This window comes from Diceros bicornis, chromosome 26, assembly GCF_020826845.1.
Source record: "Diceros bicornis minor isolate mBicDic1 chromosome 26, mDicBic1.mat.cur, whole genome shotgun sequence".
Taxonomy (NCBI): Eukaryota; Metazoa; Chordata; class Mammalia; order Perissodactyla; family Rhinocerotidae; genus Diceros; species Diceros bicornis.
The window spans coordinates 23,132,183-23,153,125 of NC_080765.1; the positions used below are offsets into that span (position 1 = coordinate 23,132,183).

The 20,943-nt window shown below is 47.0% G+C and overlaps 1 protein-coding gene across 1 annotated transcript in view; it reads left to right on the forward strand.

The window, feature by feature from the left end:
* NSMCE1 (NSE1 homolog, SMC5-SMC6 complex component) overlaps window positions 1-20,943 on the forward strand; it is a 37,482-nt gene that overhangs the window by 12,278 nt on the left and 4,261 nt on the right. Inside the window, exons 3-5 of the mRNA XM_058569811.1 lie at window positions 15,953-16,074; window positions 17,104-17,181; window positions 18,407-18,553. Coding sequence (XP_058425794.1) covers window positions 15,953-16,074; window positions 17,104-17,181; window positions 18,407-18,553 — 347 coding nt within the window. The remainder of the gene's footprint in view (window positions 1-15,952; window positions 16,075-17,103; window positions 17,182-18,406; window positions 18,554-20,943) is intronic.

Here is a 20,943-nt window from a genome sequence, read left to right on the forward strand (position 1 = left end):
AACATCAATAGAATAGCATAGAGTCTAGAAATAGACCCACATGTAGATGAACAGCTGATTTTTGACAAATGCAAAGGCGATTCAGTGGAGATAGTCTTTTCAAAAAATGATGCTGGAATAATTGGATGTCCATATTCACAAAAAATGAACCCTGAGTCATACTTTGTACCATATACAAAAATTAACTCAAAATGAATCATAGACCTAAACGTAACACCTAAAACTATGAAACTTTTAAAAGAAAATATAGGAGAAAACATTTGTGACCTTGGGTTAGGCAAAGATATCTTAGATATAATACCAAAAATATCCATAAAAGAAAGAAAAAGATAAATTGGACTTCAAAATTAAAAACTTATGCTATTTAAAATATGCTATTTAGAGAATGAAAAGACAAGCCAAATGCTAGAAAATATTTGCAAATCTTTGATCTGGTAAAGGACTTGCATCCAGAACGTATAGAGAACTCTCAAAACTTGACAATTAGAAAATGGGCAAAGACTTGAACAGACACTTAGAGAAGTTATGTGGATGGCGAATAAGCAAATGAAAAGATGCTCGACATCATTAGGCATTAGAGAATGCAGGCTAATACCACAGTGAGATATCACTACACATCTATTAGAGTGGCTAAAACTAAAAAGACCGTGCATACCAAGTATTGGCGAGAAAACGGAGGAGCTAGAACTCTCCTCTGCTGTTGGGAATGAAAAATGGTCCAGCCATTTTGAAAAAGAGTGTGGCAGCTTCATGACACAGCCGGTCCTCTCTCGTGTATGTGTTTTTAGGCTCAAGAGAAGGGAAGATATTTGTCCACACAACGACTTGTACATAAGTATTCAGAGTAGGTTCACTTGTAATGTCCCCAAACTGCAAACACTTTAGTTGTCCATCAACAGGCGAATCAATAAATGAACTGTGGTTATTATCCATACAATGGCATACTATGTAGCAATAAAGAGGAATGAACTATTGCTTCGTGCTCCAGTATGAACGAATCTCAAAATGATTATGCTGAGTGGAAGAAAGCAGGCAAAAGAGAGCGTGTACTGTATGACTCCGTTTACATACAGTTCTGGACAACACATACTTGGCTGTAGTGGTAGATAAACTAGTTCACTAGTTGCCTGGGGATGGCGAAAGGGAGAGTTTCGAGGGGTTAGAGAGGGGGATTACAAAGAGGCATGAGGAAATTTTTGGGGGTAGTGGATATGTTTATTGTCTTGATTGTGGTGATGGTTTCAATAGTGTATACATATGTCAAAACTTATTAAATTGTGCACTTTAGATATGTACAGTTAATTGTATGTCAGTTATATTTCAACAAGGCTGTTTAAAAAAAAGACCTGAATTTAAACCCGCTTTGCTGCTTGGTAGCTGTCCTGTTGTTAGTGCCACAGAGTCAATTCTAACTCCTAGTGGCCCTGTGCACAGCCGAGCTGAACCTCTCCCCGTCATCTTCAGCTGGTATCGGAAATACCAATGGCATAGCTTTCAGCATCTCAGCAACACGCAGCGCCACAGTATGATACCTGACAGACAGGTGGTGTGTTTCCCTGACCAGCAAACGAACTGGGCCTCGGCTTTGAGAGCGCTGAATCTTAGCCACTAAACCACCAGGGCTGGCTGGTAGCTGTCTAACCTTAGCCAAGTCACTGAAGCTCAGAGTTTCAGTTTTGCCAGCTTTAAAGTGGGACTGGAGATATCTGCCACTCAGGGTGATTAGTACAGATTGCTAATGTAATTGTGTGGCCTGTGCTTCAAGCCTGTAAGTGCCCAATAAATGGTGAAAGGTAGGGGGAATTACAAAATAGAGCTCATTCTCCTGGTCTGGTAAGGCCCTGTGTCGTCTTGTGGGACTCTGAGAAAATAGATGCAGCGTCCAGGAAAGGATGCTTTCTATCCTGTATCCAGGGCTTACCTGGAGAGGCACCTTCTTTGAAGTCTGACTCACAAGAGAGTTGGTAAGTAGTTATGGAAAGTTTCTTTAGTTCAGTTTCCTAAAAACAAAACAAACATGGAAGCAAGGTCCCTTGGGGAGTAGATGCTTAAGCCTGATGATTTTGTTTGGGAATGGTGTTGCCCAGCTTGGGGCTTGAAGGTGCCCCAAACCTGAGCCTGATTCTTGGTTGGAACCTATTTCATTTATCATGTGGCTTTACTGAGCAGAAGCAGAAAGTTTCCATAGTCCACAGTTACATGGCAATGATTCCCTCAAAGTTATTTGCTGTGTTAAAATGTTTGGGGGCTGGTCTGTTTTTTTGGATGAACAAGTTGGGTTTTTAGGGAATCTTGGATCCAGCCTCCTTATCTTACAAACTGGGAAGCAGAGGCCCGTAGGAGCTGGTTCCCTGTCCAGTCACTTCTCACGGTGGCTCCGGGCCCCACCACTGCCAAGTGCTGCCTTCCAAATCAGTGCCGGATCCACTGAGTGGCTTCCTTGCCTGAAGCTCTTAGGGTTGCTTTTAAATTTATTTTTTATTTTGAAATTAATTCCCAACTCAAAGGAAAGTTGTAAGAATAGTACAAAGAACTTTTTTTCCCCTTGAATCATTTGAGAGTAAGTTACCAATTTGAAGTTCCATCACCAGTAAATTCTTTAGGAAGCGTTTTCTTCTAGCAAGGACACTCTCCTAAATAACCACAGGATAACCATTAAAATCAGGACATTAGCACTGATACATTACTACCGTCCAGTCCTCAGACCCCATTCGAGTTTCTCCAGTTGGCTCAGCATTGTCTTATTAAGCAAAGGGTCCACCCCAGGGTCACGTATTGCCTGTAGTTGTTACATACGTCTCTTGAGGCTCCTTCAGTCGAGAGTAATTCCTCAGTCTCTCCTTGACTTTTATGACCCTGGCATTTTTGAAGATCACAGGCTAATTATTTTGTAGAACAGTGCTGTCTGATAGAAATATAGTGGGGGCCACATGTAATTAAAATTTTCTGGTAGCCACATTAAAAATGGTAGAAAGAAACGGGTAGGAATATCCAAAATAATAGTATTTGAACGTGTAATCAATATAAAAAGTTATTAATGGGATACTTTACATTTATTATAATACATCTTTGAAATCCCGTGTGTTACCCCTACAGCATATCTTAATTGGGACTAGCCGCATTGCGAGCACTCCGTTGCCACGTGTGCTCGTGGTTGCTGTGTGGACAGCACAGTTGTAGAGTGTCCCGCAGTTTAGGTTTGTCTCATGCTTCCTCCTGATTAGATTCAAGTTATACTTTTTACTTTTGCAGAAATGATATAGAAATGGTGGTGTGTTCTCTCTGCCTCCTATCTGGTGGTATACAGTGTTAACTGAGGTGGTGTCTGCCAGGTTTCTCTACTACAAGTTACTCTTTTTCCTATGTGATTAATAAGTATTTTACAGAGAAATACTTGGAGACAAGGTTCAATATCCCACTTTTACCCATGATTTTGCATCCATTGGTCTTTCTTCCCTAAATTCATTCATTCTTTAATGGTTGCCAAATTGCTGTGAGGTATCATTCTATACTTTCTAGCACTAACATTTTGTAATTAATTATGCTATATTACTATGTTTTATGCTCATTTTTAGTGGATTTTAAAATTATCTATTGTCCTAAGGACAAATTAGGTAAAATATCTAAAATTTTAGATTAAAAAATTAAGATCTGACATTCTTTCAGTGAACAAAATAAATAATATGGTATTCAGGCAAAAAACCAGTTAACTGAAATGCATGTATCAAAAATAGATCCGTGAACACAGTATCAGAGGAACATTGGGGTATGATAGATATTTTCCATTTTTGTCACACCTTTTGTCTGCCTTCCTCCTGGGTTGGTTTTTCTCTTGCTGATTTGCATGACTATATTTGCTTTGTTGTCTCGATGTATATTTTGGGAGTCCCGCACGTTGTTATTCGGCGTGCATTAGTGGTGAGTCACAGTTATGGTGTTGACATTAGGGTTTAGTATGCCATCTTGTATCTGCAGTCATATTTGTAAGCACCTTCTCTTTCCAAGGAGCACTCAGTGATAATTAGAAGCTGGCTCCAAATAAATTTTCCTCCTACTGTAATGATTTCGTTGTACATGTCTCCCCTGTGGCTGTGAAGAAGAGTTAATAAGCTTACCCCTGTCGGAGCCTGCTTGCCTTTCCAGTTAATCAAGGGGGATTAGGTCTGTGATCATAACTGAAAAGGGGCATAAAATTAGCATGAAGAGTGCCATCTAAAATGTGACTTGATGACTTTTTCAACATACAGAATTTCACAACAGGCAGTTGTTATGAGCTGTGACAGGAATCTTTGGGTTCAGGAAGCGCTGGAACCATGAGGAAACTAATGTTGTTGCGTCTCTGGCACTTGAAGGCGGAGATGTGTCCAATCCCAGCCCGCTCTTGAGGACTTGGTGCGGCACAGGCACTCAGGGTAGGGTTGATCCCCAGCAGTCCCTTCAGGCCCACACAGACTTATCAACCCAGTTCTCCTGTGTGCTCCACCCTCTCCCGAGTGTGGACACCATTTGTTTTGGAATGTGTTTAGTACTGGATCCCAAGCGTGAGGGAGGTTATGTGTGGTTGTGGGAGGACTGGGAAAGAATTCAATAGGATTACTACAAATACCACTGGCAGGAATAGTGAAGCCATTTTTTGAAGACAGGTTCAAATGAGGGACTTGGGAAAGTTCTTATACTTTCCGAGTCTCTGCTTTCTGTTTTATAAAGGAAATCTTATCTACCTCATGGAAAAGTTGTGAGGATTAAACAAAGCAACTTATTAAGTGCCTGGCACAGAGTCCTTCCTGGTACATGTTTAGTATGTGCTACTTGCTGCCCCTTCCTTCCTTTTGTGTCCCTCTCTGTGTCACGCAATCCCAGGTCCTGGGGTTGGGAGTGGGGGTATGACTATCAGAAGATTCATAATGTAGGTAAATAGTGTGAAAGGAATTATTATGTAGACCATAGGGCTGAACTTCTCATGCTGGGATTTTCTCAGGAAATCCAGAAATCGTGGTCACCATTTCCTAGTGGGGGGAAATCACGAGTGCAGGTGCTGAGGTGGGGAGGAGCTTTGCGCGTGTGAGCAATAGAGAGAAGGCCACTGCAGTTGGAGTGTAGAGCAGGGCGGCGTGCAGGAGTGTGGCTAAGGGTGATGGGAGCCACCAGTGGCTTTGTTAGGGGCGGGGGGGGGGGGGTGGTGTGTGTGCCAGATCTGGCCCCGCTCTGGCTGCATGTGGAACAGGTGTAGGGGCTAGAGTAGATGCTGGGAGACCGAAGGAGGCTGTTCCATGCTCCAGGAACGAGGTGGAGGGGGCTCAGAAAAGGGCTGTAGTGAACTGGAGAAAAGTGTCTGGAGTCATCTTTCCGACAGCACCACAGGCCTGCTCACACCGTTCAACTGCCTTCCTAACCCCTGCCTGGAACGGGGCCCTAGGCTAAGTCCTGCACCTAGGAGTATGGAAATAAGCGAAGACCACCCAAATGAGAGCAGGCGAAGGCTATTTATTCAGAGCTTGCTCTAGCAAGGGAGTCAGCCACTTTCACTTGTGTTTGGCAGAGACTCAACGGCAAGCAGAGGAGTGGGAGACAATGGAAAGCTTCCAGTGTGCCCTGATTGGAGGCTGTCGGCACGGGGAAGCTGGAGGCGGGCCAACCAGAGGCAGCACGCCCTGTGATTGGTTAGGGAAGCATATTTGGCTTTCTTTAGTTGGTCCAAACTTGGCAGCAGGGACAAAAATTAGAGAACCTATCAGTTATTAATCAAGTCTTGGTCATTTTGAGCCGATCATTACAGGGGTCATTGTTTGGCTTCCTGGACAGTTTGCTAGAGATAGTGTCTGACCAGCTACAAGTCTGATTTATAGGGAGCAGGCTGGCTTCCTGGGCTGGTTACTGTAGGTAATGGGTTGGTTCCCTGGGCTGGTTGCTGCAGATTGTGGGTCAGAGCCCTGTTTCTATACATGGTCCGTCCATTGTCCATTTGCATATTCAGTCTCCAGAAGAACAGTGTGACACAGTCTGTTCCTTTGAGTTGTTCACAGCACAGCCTGTGTGAGAAACCACAACCACTTATCTGGTGGGTCAGGGAACAGAGTGGCCTCGTTAGTCACTGTGTCCTGTTACAGCAGGGTTCTGGCCCACAACAGCGTTTGAAAACTGGTGGAATGGCAGTGGTGTCTAGCTTACAGGCATGCCTACAGGGCTTTTAATTTTTAAAAATTAATTACCATGTTTAAAAAAAAAAAACAGGAGATTTTGCATAAAAATCTGAAGATTAGGCACATGGCTGGAGCAGAGTAGCCCTGCCTCTTTCGATGGGACACGTGTCCTCCACTTCACCTGCTGTTGTCCACATCTGTGCTTCCTGCCTGGCCTCTGTGGGCATCGGATTTGTCAGTCTCATCAAGCTTTGCTCAGATGAAATCTAAGGAGGAGAAGCTTACACACCGGGGATAAAGCAGAGCTGCTCTGGTTTCAGAGAGGGCAGGCAGCCATCGCCTGCAGAGCACCTTCATCGGCTCCTTGAGGTTCCCTGGCGTGAGGAGGAGTGGGGGCCGCCACTCATCTCAACGATAGATGGACCACCTGTTTTCAAAGGGTGAGATGAAAATGACATGCACATGCATAGTATCAGCAGTGAAGTTCTGCTGAAAGTGGGCTAGTCTTCTGTGATGACTCACACTGTAATGCAGGACTTGGCCCTGCCTCAGTACCATCGGGATGGAGTCAGCGCCACTCTGTTCTCCACTGGAGTCCTGACCAGTAGAACTCTGGCAAGGGGAATGGCCGATGGTGGGTTTACTGCACATATGGGGACAGTAGGCGTATGTCCCTGTCACAACTCCAGCCATGTTATCATGGGTATTAGAGTGCTTAACGCATGTGGCTGAGATGCGGGAACTATGCCAAGTACTGTAAAATAAGTTTTATACTGTCATTTGAAGGAAGGCCAAAGAGTAGACCTTCTAACTGAAATAATCTCTTGATTTTTTAAAAAAATGATCTTTATGTACTTGGAAACAGATCTCTGAACAATAGATTTAAAAACAGTCCGTTATTAAAAGTCCATTGTCCCTGTACCGTCAGAGCCCTGAGCTAATCCACCTTGTCACAGGACACTGTCATTTTTCTCTTTTTTGATTCAGACTCCTGAGGGTTAAGGAGTCAAGTTATATTGTTGTTGAACATTGAAATATTTTTTAACCTTTTGTTTTGGAAAAGTCAAACAGAGCGAATAATAAAATGAAGCCTCATATACCCATTGCCCAATTAAAATGATGATAACTCAGGACTAATCTTGTTTTATCCTGTATTCCTACCTACTTGTCCCTGTATTATTTTGAAGTAATTCTCAGACATCATTGCATATCTATGTAAGAATTTTTTTTTATTGATGTTTAAATGGTTTCTAACATTGTGAAATTTTGAGTTGTACATTTTTGTTTGTCCATCACCATATATATGACTCCCTTCACCCCTTGTGCCCACCCCCCACCCCCCAGCCCCCACCCCCCACCCCCACTGCCCCTGGTAACCACAGTCCAGTTTTCTCTGTCCATGTGTTGGTTTATATTCCACATATGAGTGAGATCATACAGTGTTTGTCTTTCTCTTTCTGGCTTATTTCACTTAACATAATATGCTCCAGGCCCATCCATGTTGTTGCAAATGGGACGAATTTGTCTTTTTTTATGGCTGAGTAGTATTCCATTGTATATATATACCACATTTTCTTAATCCAATCATCAGTCGAGGGACACTTAGGTTGCTTCCACTTCTTGGCTATGGTGAATAATGCTGCAATGAACACAGGGGTGCATAAGCCTCTTTGGATTGTTGATTTCAGGTTCGTTGGATAGATTCCCAGTAGTGGGATGGCTGGATCATAGGGCATCTCTATTTTTAATTCTTTGAGGAATCTCCATACCGTTTTCCATAGAGGCTGCACCAATTTGCATTCCCACCAGCTGTGTATGAGGGTTCCTGTTTCTCCACATCCTCTCCAACATTTGTTGTTTTTTGTCTTGGTGATTATAGCCGTTCTAACGGGCGTGAGGTGGTATCTTAGTGTTGTTTTGATTTGCATTTCCCTGATGATTAGTGATGTTGAGCATCTTTTCATGTGCCTATTGGCCATCTGTATATCTTCCTTGGAGAAGTGTCTCTTCATTTTCTCTGCCCATTTTTTGATCGGGTTGTTTTTTTTTGTTGTTCAGTTGTGTGAGTTCTTTATATATTATGGAGATCAACCCCTTGTCAGATGTATGTTTTGCAAATATTCTCTCCCAGCTGGTTGGTTGTCTGTTCATCTTGATTCTGGTTTCATTTGTCTTATAAAAGCTCTTTAATCTGATAAAGTCCCACTTGTTTATTTTTTCTTTAGTTTCCCTAGTCTGGGTAGGCATGTCATCCGAAAAGATTCCTTTAAAACCAATGTCAAATAGTGTGTTGCCTATATTTTCTTCTATGAGTTTTATAGTTTCAGGTCTCACCTTCAGGTCTTTGATCCATTTTGAGTTAATTTTTGTGAATGGCGATAGCACATGGTCCACTTTCATTCTTTTGCATGTGGCTGTCCAGTTTTCCCAACACCATTTATTGAAGAGACTTTCCTTTCTCCATTGCATGTTCTTAGCACCTTTGTCGAAAATTAGCTGTCCGTATATGTGTGGTTTTATTTCTGGGCTTTCAATTCTGTTCCACTGATCTGTGTGTCTGTTTTTGTACCAGTACCATGCTGTTTTGATTACTATTGCTTTGTAGTATGTTTTAAGTCAGGAATTGTGATGCCTCCTGCTTTGTTCTTTTTTCTTAGGATTTCTTTAGCTATTTGGGGTCTTTTGTTGCCCCATATAAATTTTAGTATTCTTTTTTCAATTTCTGTGAAGAATGTCATTGGGATTCTGATTGGGATTGCATTGAATCTGTAGATTGCTTTAGGTAATATAGACATTTTAACTATGTTTATTCTTCCAATCCATGTGCATGGGATATCTTTCCATTTCCTTATGTCATCATGGATTTCTTTCAATAATGTCTTGTAGTTCTCATTGTATAGGTCCTTCACCTCCTTGGTAAGATTTATTCCTAGGTATTTTATTCTTTTTGATGCAATTGTAAATGGTATTATCTTTTTGAGCTCTCTTTCTGTTAGTTCATTATTAGCATACAGAAATGCAACTGATTTTTGTAGATTGATTTTGTACCCTGCAACTTTGCTGTAGTTGTTGATTGGTTCTAATAGTTTTCCAACAGATTCTTTAGGGTTTTCTATATGTACAATCATGTCATCTGCAAACAGTGAGAGTTTCACTTCTTGTTACCTATTTGGATTCCTTTTATTCCTTTTTCTTGCCTAACTGCTCTGGCCAAAACCTCCAGTACTATGTTGAACAGGAGTGGTGAGAGTGGGCAGCCCTGCCTCGTTCCTGTTCTCAGAGGAATGGCTTTCAGTCTTTCCCCGTTGAGTATGATGTTGGCTGTGTGTTTGTCATATATGGCCTTTATTATGTTGAGGTACTTTCCTTCTATTCCCATTTTATTGAGAGTTTTTATCATAAATGGATGTTGTATCTTGTCAAATGCCTTCTCTGCGTCTATTGAGATGATCGTGTGGTTTTTATTCTTTGTTTTGTTGATGTGATGTATCACGTTGATTGATTTGCGGATGTTGAACCATCCCTGCGTCCCTGGTATAAATCCCACTTGATCATGGTGTATGATCTTTTTAATGTATTGTTGTATTCGGTTTGCCAATATTTTGTTGAGGATTTTTGCATCAATGTTCATCAGCGATATTGGCCTGTAATTTTCTTTCTTTGTATTGTCTTTGTCTGGGTTTGGTATCAGGGTGATGTTGGCCTCGTAGAATGATTTAGGAAGTGTTCCATCTTCCTCTATTTTTTGGAATAGTTTGAGAAGGATGGGTATTAAATCTTCTTTGAATGTTTGGTAAAATTCACTGGAGAAGCCATCTGGTCCTGGACTTTTATTTTTTGGGAGGTTTTTGATTACTATTTCAATCTCTTTACTTGTTATTGGTCTATTCAGATTCTCCATTTCTTCTTGGTTCAATTTTGGGAGGTTGTATAAGTCTAAGAATTTATCCATAAGAATTTTTTATTTTTTTAATGAATACTGAATCCTTTTGTCACTGCACCAGACTAAAGGCCAGACGTCTGATTTCTGGTCTGGACTTTGTCACTTACTGGCCCTGTGATCCTGGGTACGTCCTTAACCGTGACCCCTGGTGTCCTCTTTTGAAAAACAGACTGTACCACATCCTTGCCCACCTTGGTGGTTGTTCATGAGGGTCTGAGAGGTCCTGAGGGAGCAGAGCTGTAGCACATGGTGAATTGATGTACAGATGTAGAGAAGCACTTGTCTAATGTATTTGCCACGTAAAAGACAACTCTCCTTCTGTGTCTCCTCTTCTCAGCACTCTTCACTAGCCATACTTTGGAAGTGCCATTGTCAGCTCCCATCTTTCTACTCCCTTGTCTAAACATCAAGAGAATCATTTTCCCCAGACAACTGATGCAGAAGCTGGAGGCAGAGAAGTGACCCCCCCACACACACACCTCTCCAGCCCAGTGTCCCTGCCTGCCAGGCTCTCCCAGCCCAGGAGTCTGCTCTCTCAGGCCTGATGTGCCCCAGCACCTGTGTCCGAGCCAGGGCCTGGGCTGCCCCATCCTCGCTGCACTCAGGAGGACCGCCCAGCGGCCCCATCAGATGAGAGGGCGGTCACAGGGCAAGTTGGCCCACAAGTGGTTTGGTCCCCTGGGTTCTTATTTTTTGCTGTTATTTCCTCTGCCCCAAAATAGTATTTCCTATCTGTGATGCCTAGTTTGGAACAGAGCTATTTGTTGTTCAGAAGTTAGGGCAGCAGACTTCCTGATTGCCTGCTGTCCCAAGTATGCAGTGAGCCCCAGGTTCTGGTATCCTGCTGAGAAGCAGGGACCCTGATTAGCAAGAAGAGGTTTGTTGGTTAAATTAAAATGTAATTTTAAAACAAAAGGAGATAAATATGTACAGAGGTGGTCAGGAGAAACAATCCCTCAAAATGAACGGAACAAGCCCCCGCTCCTCAGGGGAGAAGGGTCCTGTTTTGTTCAGTGCTGCCTAGCCTGTCAACTGCCCTGAGTCCTGTTTTTAAATTGCCCCGATGGAAAGGCATTTCCTATTTAAGAAAGAGCCGTTCCATCCTCTCCTGGGTCTTTGGCCTTTAGTTCAGCTCCTCCTGCAGTAGTGTGTGCTGACCCCCGTGACCTGGCCAGTGCTCAGGGCTGGACCTCCTTTCTTTGCCGAGGGAATGATGGATGTCGGCCGGGCCCAGATCCCGGTACGTGTCCTCTGAGAGCAGCCCTCTGTCTTCAGCACCGCCTCTGGCGTCTTTACCAGGCACTGCCCAAGCACTTTCCATCTTTTTATATTGGCCGAGTCTCTCTTTGTGACGCTGAAGGCACAGTGCCAGGTTCAGGAGGGATGGACATATGGCTCTGGTAGGGTCTGGTATAGGGAATGTTCTCAGAGAACATTCACTCTTCTACAGAGGCTATGTGGCTTAGTGCCCAGGAGCACTAAGGATCTGGAGTCGGGCAGGCCTGGGCTCCATTTCCAAGCTATGGGAACTCTGGGCAAGTTATTTAACCTCTCCAAGCCTCTTATACGTAGAGATATTAATAACTCACCTTATGGAGTTATTGTTCTCGGAATTATGAGATGAATCAAGCTAATGAATAGTGCCCAGCACATACTAAGGTGAATTCCAGCCACACGTTTGTGGGCCCACTGTTTTCAGCCTAACAATAGCAGCTTCACTGCAGCCCACAAGAAATGCACAGGTAGACCGTGCTTACAAGAACACAGGTGGCACCTAAGATCGATAGAGCCTTGCTTGGTTCAAACATGGTGCTAAGTGTCCTGGGAGGGTGTCTCTTTGCTCTCTGAGAAGAGGCAGCTGTGGTTGGTCCAGGGCCTCGTTCCTCACTTCTTGTAGCTGCTCATCCTGTGTTGCTGACTGCAGGTCAGTGGTGTCAAGGGACCCAGCCTCTGATCCAGCTCTACCTGTAAAAAAACTGGTATTTTGATACTTACATCAAGTTTGTCTGTTTTTCTCAATTGGTTCAGGTTTCTGAAGGGAGTAGTGATGTTATTAATTAGTTCTCTTAAGTCCTTCAAGGTGTGGAACCATCGTGTAATACAGTCTTTGTCTCACGCATTTTATCATGAACGTGGACTCAGGATCTTGGGGCCAAACGGATTCTCAGACACTCTTTTAGTGCATTTTGTCCCTACAGATTTGCCAAGTGTAGCTTCTTCACTATGGGCTTCAGGAACAGCGGAGGGAGTGGGCAGAGCTGTGAAAATTCACCTGTCTGAAGACCTGATACTGGGAAGCACCAATCTGGTGTAACCTTGACACTTAAGGGGCAGGTCAGGGATCTTGGTGGCAAGAAAGAGACCCCAGTGCTGGCCAACTTGAAAAGGAACGTGTGGGGAGGCTATTGGGAAAGGGACACCGAGGCCTGACTGACAACTAGGGCCCTGGCTGGGAAATGGGCAGGAACCAAGGGGCACCAGGATGCAGGAAGCACAGCAGCACCTCATGGCCAAAGCCACCTTCCCTCTGTAGCGGCTGGGCTGCCACCACCTCCAGCCGTCCCTTTGAGAGTGCCTGGTAGGGTGAGCACGGGTTCTGGGCCCACTCCTGGCTGACCTAAGATCTGGCCCCTTCAGCTTCGCGCCCTCTAGTTCTCTAGATATGGGAATTATTCTCCCACCAAAACCAAACGTATAGGGGAAAGACAGTTAAAAAAATATTTTTTAAAGCTAGGGTGTGGTTAGGGGTGGAAATGGCTGCTGGGCAGCCGAACATGACCAGATGACCCTGGCAGTGGGGCAGCCAGATTTGGGGACTGGAACGAAGTGTCATTGATGGGGAAGGCAGTGCCTGAGAACTGTGGGGGGACAGCACAGGAACCTCAGCTAGTCTGGTCAGGGAAGGCCTGTACGGGAGGGCATGTGTCCAGGGCGCCAGAGATGGGGAGGTGGGGTAGTTGGGGCCAGGGGTGGTGGGAGAGAGAGGGTCAGAGGGAAGTGTTCTAGACATGTGTGAAGTTGGAGGGAAGGTGCTGGGTGGTCTTCAGAGATGAAAGAAGGGGAGACTCGCCTGGGGTCCCACAGAGAGGTGGGGCAGGACTGGGCTGGAGCCACGAAACCCTGCTGCTGGCCCCACGCTGCCTCTGTTGTCACCAAAAAGTTAAGTGTGTGTGTGTGGGGGTGTTGCTGCACAGAAGAGAAGTTTATTCTCAGGTAGTGATTACAATAGAGACAGTACAGCATGGGGCGTCTGTGAGAGACATGGACAGTCAGCAATGGAGAGGGACGTGGATGTGTCCTGACAGGAAGCTTGTGTGGTAGGAGAGGGGACGACCCAAGAGAACGTGAACAACTGAGCAGATGGCTGGTTTCTGCAGTCAGTAAGGACAGCGGTAGGAAGTGGGTTTGTTTTTTCTTGAATGAAAATACAGTGAAAACATTCATGTTTCTGACAAATGAGACTGGACAACAAACCAGAGGTGGTGGGAAGAGGGGAAAGCGCCGAGTGGCTATTAGCTCATCTTTATGCGGACGAGGTATCTGGAAAGTCCGATGTATTAGAATGCTTTTGATCTGCCCACAGAGTACATTTTTCTGAATGACACCCCAGGAGAGGCCTTTTCAGTGGAAATTATGAATTATTACTTTGAGAGGGAGGTGGGACTTGCCACTGTGTCATATTGGGTGGACAGGAGTGGTTCCTGCCCATGAAGAATCCTGTCAGTCAGTCAGTGAGAGATGGTTCTTGAGGCCTGATTACCATGTGCCCCAGTTTCCCCGAGTTTTCTACCCTGTGGGTAGAAAGGGTTTCCGGCAGCCAAGGGCATGGCCTGTACACAACGGGCAGGCCCACGCGCCGCCGTGAGATGTTTTGCATGGTGTGGAAGAGGAAGAAAGCACGAAAGCACTTTGCACTGGGGGCAGCAGAGAACATTTCATGGAAAAAAGTGCCATTTGAGTTGGCTTTTGTAACTAGTAAGCAGAAATGGGAGTGAGAGGGAGGGAGGGCAGTTCAGAAACGAAAGAGTTGTGAGCAGAGGCACAGGGGCAGGAAACACGATCGTGTCTCGCTCCTCTGATCACAGTTTTTCAGCAGTTGTGGCCAAATTTCATTGTCATACCACCATCACGATTTTTCCATGTCCATGTACCACCAGTTTATTATTACTGATTTTTATTTAAATTGCTTTTTTCTAACTTAAAGAACATTACTTAAAAAGGAAGATTAGATCCCCCGTGATTTGCATATTAGTATTACTGTTGTGATCTTTGTCGTTAGCTTTTCTGGGCCCCTTAGTACTGAGAAGCCCCTTGATAGTGCTTCTGCACCTGTGTTGGAACTATCTCCTTCACATGGCCTACGCGGCCGTGTCTTACTGCCACCAGTGTGATCCTTTATTCTTTCAACTGTAATAATCTGTAGGTATGCAGGAGCTTAGAAATGCCTTTCTCTGTAAGACATCAGACAGATAGAGTTCAGGTGCCCTGGGATGAGCCCCTCCCAGTGATGGTCTTGGTCATCAGCTTCTTGGTAACATTCCAGGCCTTTTTCTTGCAATGTTGTTTTCTTACTGCTTTTATCATAAGTGGTATCATATTTTCTGTTTTTCTGCTGTTTTTTTTCTCAGTGATTTTCTAAGGCACAAATCTTTTTAAACTATTTAATAAGTGCACACAGTAATACATACTCTTGGTTTAAACCAGTATCACAGTACAGAGGGTAATTCCAAGACAAAGCGGACCATGGCCCTCCTCTGCTTCCGACTCTGAAAGGCTCCCCACTGCTCACAGGAGAAAGGTCACCACTCCCCTGGCTGACAGGGCCCTGTGCAGTCTGACTCCCGCCCTACACTGCAGCCTCATCGGCCCTCTTGGTCCTCCTGCCCTCCCGGGCTAGTCGGCGGTGCGTTCACCCCGGCTCCCTGCAGTACTAGGTTGGGTGGCCCCTCCCTGGGCTCTTACATACCACCTCCTCTGATGGACTGATGGCCCCGGACAGTGTGTGTCTCTGGGCTGTGCACCTCCTGTTGTCAGGGGCAGTGGGGAGGTGGGCTAGTGTGCTGGTGAGAGCACAGGGCTGCAGCCGTGCTGTGGGGGCTCACCACTGCTCACTGTGTCTGGTGGTGTAATGCTGGGGGAGTCAGACCCCTCTCTGCATCCTGGCCTCTTCCCCTGAAACTGGGGAGGATGCTGGTGCCTGCCTGGGAGGCTCTTGGCGGGATCGATGACTGCTGTGTGAAAAGCGCTCACCCAGGGCCTCTCTGGGGGTGAGTGCTCAGTGTGAGCCGCTGCCCTCCCCTGATTGTGGGTATTTGTACTGTGGCACCCCAGGGCCCAGCACACAGGGCCTAGCAGGTAAGTGTTCAGTACATTTGGATGCCAAATCAAGGGAGACAGGAGTAGAGGTAGACTTGACTCATGTGTGAGGATGTGCAGGGACTGAGGCTTTGCGTGGGGAAGTAGGGACGAGGTGGAGGAGTTGGGCTGGGCTGGGCTGGTGCGTGCAGTGGGGGCTCATTGCAGGGACTGAGCACTCGAGCAGTGCACCGAGGGTGCTGAGTGTGGAACGGTGATCGGGCGGCAGGGAGTGTGAAGGGGGAAGCAGGCGGGGGCTGCGAGCAAAGACAGGAAGACCACAGCAGGCTCAGATACCATCTCCCGGGGCCTTTCTGCCTCACAGCACCCTTTGTCTCTTTGAAGACTCCAGGAAGAAAGAAGCCACACAGTATTGGCATTCACCCAAGAGGGCCGGGGCCTTCGCGTGATTCTGGCTTTGCTGTCACATGTTGAGGCTGATGGAATGATTGAAACAAGCTACACTTTTTACATGAAGTCTCCCCCACCCTTTTCTTTGCCTATTTATTTCCAGGCAATGCTACTGTGGAGAAGTTGGAGGACTTCATCAACAACATTAACAGTGTCCTGGAGTCCTTGTATATTGAGATAAAGAAAGGGGTCACAGAAGATGACGGGAGACCCATCTATGCCCTGGTAAGTGCAAGACAGAGCCCTCTAGTGGTGTTTGTGAGGAACTGGGACTGAGACAACCACACAGTGCCCTCATTTGTGGAGAGAGAAAGAAGGTGCCCCCACCCCAGCAAGGGCTCTGAGATGGGGGAGGAGACACTGAGCCAGGCCCGCCGCCCTGACCCGGCCCCGTTCCGGCCCCGTTCTGTGCGCCGCAGCCTCTGTGGCCTGCAGTATCTGTGGTATCCGCTGTGGTTACTGGTTTGTGGAGACCAGAACCTGCACCTGGGCTCTCACCCTCAGTGCTCACCTCACTGGCCCACACGAAGCCGCTGCCCGAGACATGGCAGCGTTTGGCTCTGTTTTGTTTGTTGATGGTTCTCTGCAAGAAGTCACCCCAAATGGATGGAATATTAGGATTAAAGGGAGAAAATGCTTTTTCATTTGGAACAAGACATAGAAGCTGTGAAAAGAAAAAACGTGTGGGGGCACTAAGGATTGAGACCCATATGGGGCCTCCTATTGTTTTCAGACTTCCCCTCCATGCTAGGGAATGAGGGGAAATATAGGAGAGGAGCTGACTGGCTCCGCATCCTGGGCTAGGGAGCCACTTTAAGCCATCAGAGGAGGTCGGGCTCCGTCCAGCCAGGCCCGCACAGAGAGGGGCTCTAGCCCAGGGTTTCTCAAACTCTGTTCCTGGGAAGAAAGGGCTATAGAGTCATATCACTGTGGAAAGCTGGATTAAACAGGTAGATCAGATTTCTCTACTGCCTGATCTCTCAGTGCCTTTTGCATTTGAAGCTCCATTAGCATGCAGACAGGTTTCTCAAATTTATCTGAGCTTGGAGAACACTGCCCAGCCTTTGGAATTCTAAAGTGTCTGAGAATCAGACATGTCGACTGAGCTTAAGATTTCAGTCTGTGATGTGGGACTGGTTACAGATCCATCCCTGCAGCCGCAGTACCTGAGCATAGGTGCTCAGTGAGTGCCAACAGGTGAATTAACTGACAAGTGAAGGGCACACCTGACCCTCCTGCTGACTTATTTTTTAGGTGAATCTTGCAACAACTTCAGTTTCCAAAATGGCCTCAGATTTTGCGGAGAATGAACTGGATCTGTTTAGAAAAGCTGTAAGTACAGTAACTCCCATTGCCCGTCGGCCAGGCTTCTCATGGGAACTTCTGTCTTCACCATTAGAATGGAAACTGCAGTCGTACAGCGTCACCAGTGCTGCCTGAGAAAGCCCTTTGCAGGGGGATGTCACTGAGTGCCTCACTTGGAATTCACAGCCACCTAGTGATTGTTGGGGAGGTCGCCATGGCTGCCTGGGAAAGGAGGGCTGGTCCAGGTTTGAACCCCAGCTGGCTGAGCAACAGTGGGCCTCATGCATGTGCGATGCAGGTGAACAAGTATTACTTTGTGATGCGGTCCAGACCAGCAGCAGCAGTGCTTGAGAGCTTGCTAGAAAGGCCGAATCCCAGTCCCCACCCAGACTGTTGAATCCGAGTCTGCCTTTTAACAAGGTGCCCGCTAAACCATTTGCATGGTCACTTTTGAGAGGTGTTGCTCTGCCTACCTGGCTTCCAGAGCTGTTCACTCAGCCGTCTTGTCACTCACCTGGCTGAGACAGTCCTTCTCAGCCCTGGATGCATATTATAATAACCAGGGAGGTAAAAACAGTTCAGGCATTCCAGCCTCACTCCAGGTCTGTCGGGTCCAAGTCTCCAGGCATGAAGTCTTAAGAGTCTTTCCTTCCTAAGCCTCCTTTGGGGATGATTAGCAGCCGAGGTTGAGAAGCAAGCTCTAAGATGCCAGCCACGCGGCTGTGTGTGTGGGAAGCCCGTCTTCCCAGTGGCTGCACCCTGCTGTGGGCAGACGTTTCAAGGGAGCTGGCCTGTCAGCCTTCCCCGGCCCTCGGCCCACAGAGCCTCGGTGGCTGCTGAGCTCGCCTGCCTCCTGCCCTGTCAGGCTGCAGCCTGCCGCTCAGGCCAGCCTTGACGGCCTGCCCGCCTCTGAGTAGGAGGGGTGCTGCCTCATCTATTCCTTCATTCATTTCGCAGCTTCTCTATCTCAGGGAGGTGGGGGCGCAAGAAGCGAGGTGGCCCTTTTTAATTTGGGTGCATTAAGATCATCCATTTGGGATGCTGTTACAGGGGTGACCATTGAGTCAAAACTGAATCTGTTTATGGCTTTTGACGCCTATTATGAAATTGTTTTCCTGAAGGATCGTACCAGTGTGCAATTCTGCCTGTGATATGAGGAATTTTACTCCACCCCTGCCAGAATTGGTATTATTGCTTAAAAGTTGTTTTTGCTGATTTAATAGATGAACGTGGTACCTGCTATTTCTTCCAGTTGGAACTGATTATTGACTCAGAAACTGGCTTTGCATCTTCCACAAATATTTTGAACCTGGTTGATCAACTTAAAGGCAAGAAGATGAGGAAGAAGGAGGCTGAGCAAGTGCTGCAGAAGTTTGTACAACACAAATGGCTGATTGAGGTACTTTGTCCCAGGATTTCCCCTGCTTGCCTCACTTTTTAGAATGAATTAACAATTTTTCCTCCAAAACCATATTGTATCCAACTGATGTCTGTTGAGCATGTCTCTTATCTGCTTGGATGCCCACAGTGACCCTGTGAGGGCGTTCGCAACCTCCTGTTCACTCACTCCCTGGATCTGTCCAGGGAGCTACAGCCGGAAGTGGAGAGCCAGGAGTCGCACCCAGGTTTGTGGGCTCCAGGATTCGAGCCTCTGGTCCACAGACTGCGAGGCAGTGGGGACAGTGGTTAGGAGCACAGCTCTGGTGTCAGACCTGAGCCTGAATCCCAGTCCAGGTGGCCTTGTGTTCCTGTACGAGGGGAGTAATGGTGTCCGCCTCACGGGTGCACCTGTGTGAGTGGGAATTCGCGTATGTGAGGTGCCTCGTGCTGGGCGCCCAGAGGAACTGCTGTCCTGGTCGTGGTTATTGTCAGCATTGTGTTACTCAGGGCCAGAGCTCTTGGGTTCTTTCACTTAGATGGTGGCCCTTAAGGAGCAAAGGGGAAGAATAGACCCACGTTTGGAGAGGAGCTGTGAAAATCTGTGAAAGGGCCAGATTGCAGATTCAAGTTTTTAGACGCCCCATGTCTAGTTCTACTGATTGGAGCCGAACAGATGTTTCAGTTCATTTTCCACAAAAGGCACCACTGTTTCCAAGAACCCTGAGCCAAGGCGGCTCAGCTTTTGCCCGGTTTACCACAGCTCTGCCCCTCTGAGTTCCTGTGTCCGTGTAGGACGTGCTCAGATCTACCCTCCATTTCCTCACTTGGTGGTCAGACTCATGGCTGGAGGCTGCTGCTTGTGGCTGACGTGGTTCTTCACTTCCTTTTCAGGGAGCGCTTGCCTCTGGTAGTCAGAGTTACAGTCTTCTGAGTTACTGACCTCTGCGGGGGGGGGCTGTCTCTGGCAGTCAGACCAGAAATATTCACTTCCTGAGGTACTTTCCTGATGGAGGAAGATGGCTGGAGAGGTCACAACGGGGTGAGGGCAGGGCAGCAGGATGCTCCTAGTGAGCACCAGGATCTCTGGGCACATTGATGCCCATCACATCCTTGGGCCCTCCCAGCGCCGACGGAGAGCCCCTTAGCTCTGCTTTTTTAGCTGAACAGACTGCAACGCTGTGGTCTGGGTGACGTCCCGCACTCGGCACATGGCAGAGCCATGTGCAGGCCCCAGTTTGGGTGACTGCAGCTCCCCATCAATTGCTTTGTCACAGTTTTTCTTCCTCTCTGGGGAGGCTTTGGCAGTATGGAGCGTTCTTGGGCAGCTTAGGTTATAACTGACCACACTCTCTCCTCAGGCCAGGCTTTTTAAGGGCAGAGGCTACAACCTCTTCATCACTGTACTTGTCCCACCTGTAAGGCACTCGATGAATGCTTGCTGAATGGATGACTGGGCAGGTGGATCAAGTTTTGGAGGAACAGAATTTATTGAAAGCTTACAAAAAAGTGATATAAGAAATACTTGCTCCTCCTAGGAAGATTAGGAAGTATCAGTAGTCATAAAGAAACATGCTGAAGCCACCTGTTACCCACCCGCTAGAGCTGACCACTCAACCACTCTAAGGACACCCTTGCCCCAGGCTTTGGGACTCGAGGGTTGTCGTGCGATGCCTGTGCTGGCACCGTCACGTCACGGTAGCAGGGCTGTGCACCTGACTTTATCGTCAGACTCTCCCCTGGCCTCAGCCCTTTGCTGCCCAGAGAAGCTGGGCAACAGAGAAAAAGAACATGTCTCTGGGATCTGTTGGACTTGAGCTTCGGGTCCAGGCTCCTGTCCTCTGCTTTTTCCTCAGTAAAATGGGGATGCTGGTACCACCTTCTTCAGGGGCGGCTCTGAGCTCTAGTGAGACAGGCTCTGTGGGGGCCGAGGGGACGAGCACTGTAGATGTGAGCATGCCAGCCTCCCAAAGCTCTGGCGCCCTTGCGGCCCTTGTGGGAGTCCTCTTGTTGACTGACCCTCTCTGGCCTCATGGGGATGAAGGAGCATACCTGGAGCGGGAGGTGAGAGACACGTCCACGTTTCTCCTCTGGCCTTGCCACTACCTCTGGCGAGTGGCTTCTCGTCTCTGAGCCTGTGTTTCCCATCTGAAGAATGAGGGTATTGATTGCCCTCAGGTATTTTTTCATGAGGGTCAAATGCTTTCTGAAGGGGGCGGCCTGGTGAGGGCTGCCGGGAGTTCTGTGGCACTTTGGAGGAACAGCTGAGGGACTGTGGGGTAAGTGCTGGCTGGCCCCCTGACCAGCCTCCTTGGGGGCAGCAGCGTGATCAGAGGGACCATATCTGAGTCTGATCCTTGCCTCCCAGAAATGGGATTTTCCACAGAAGTAATAGCATGGGGGCATATCACC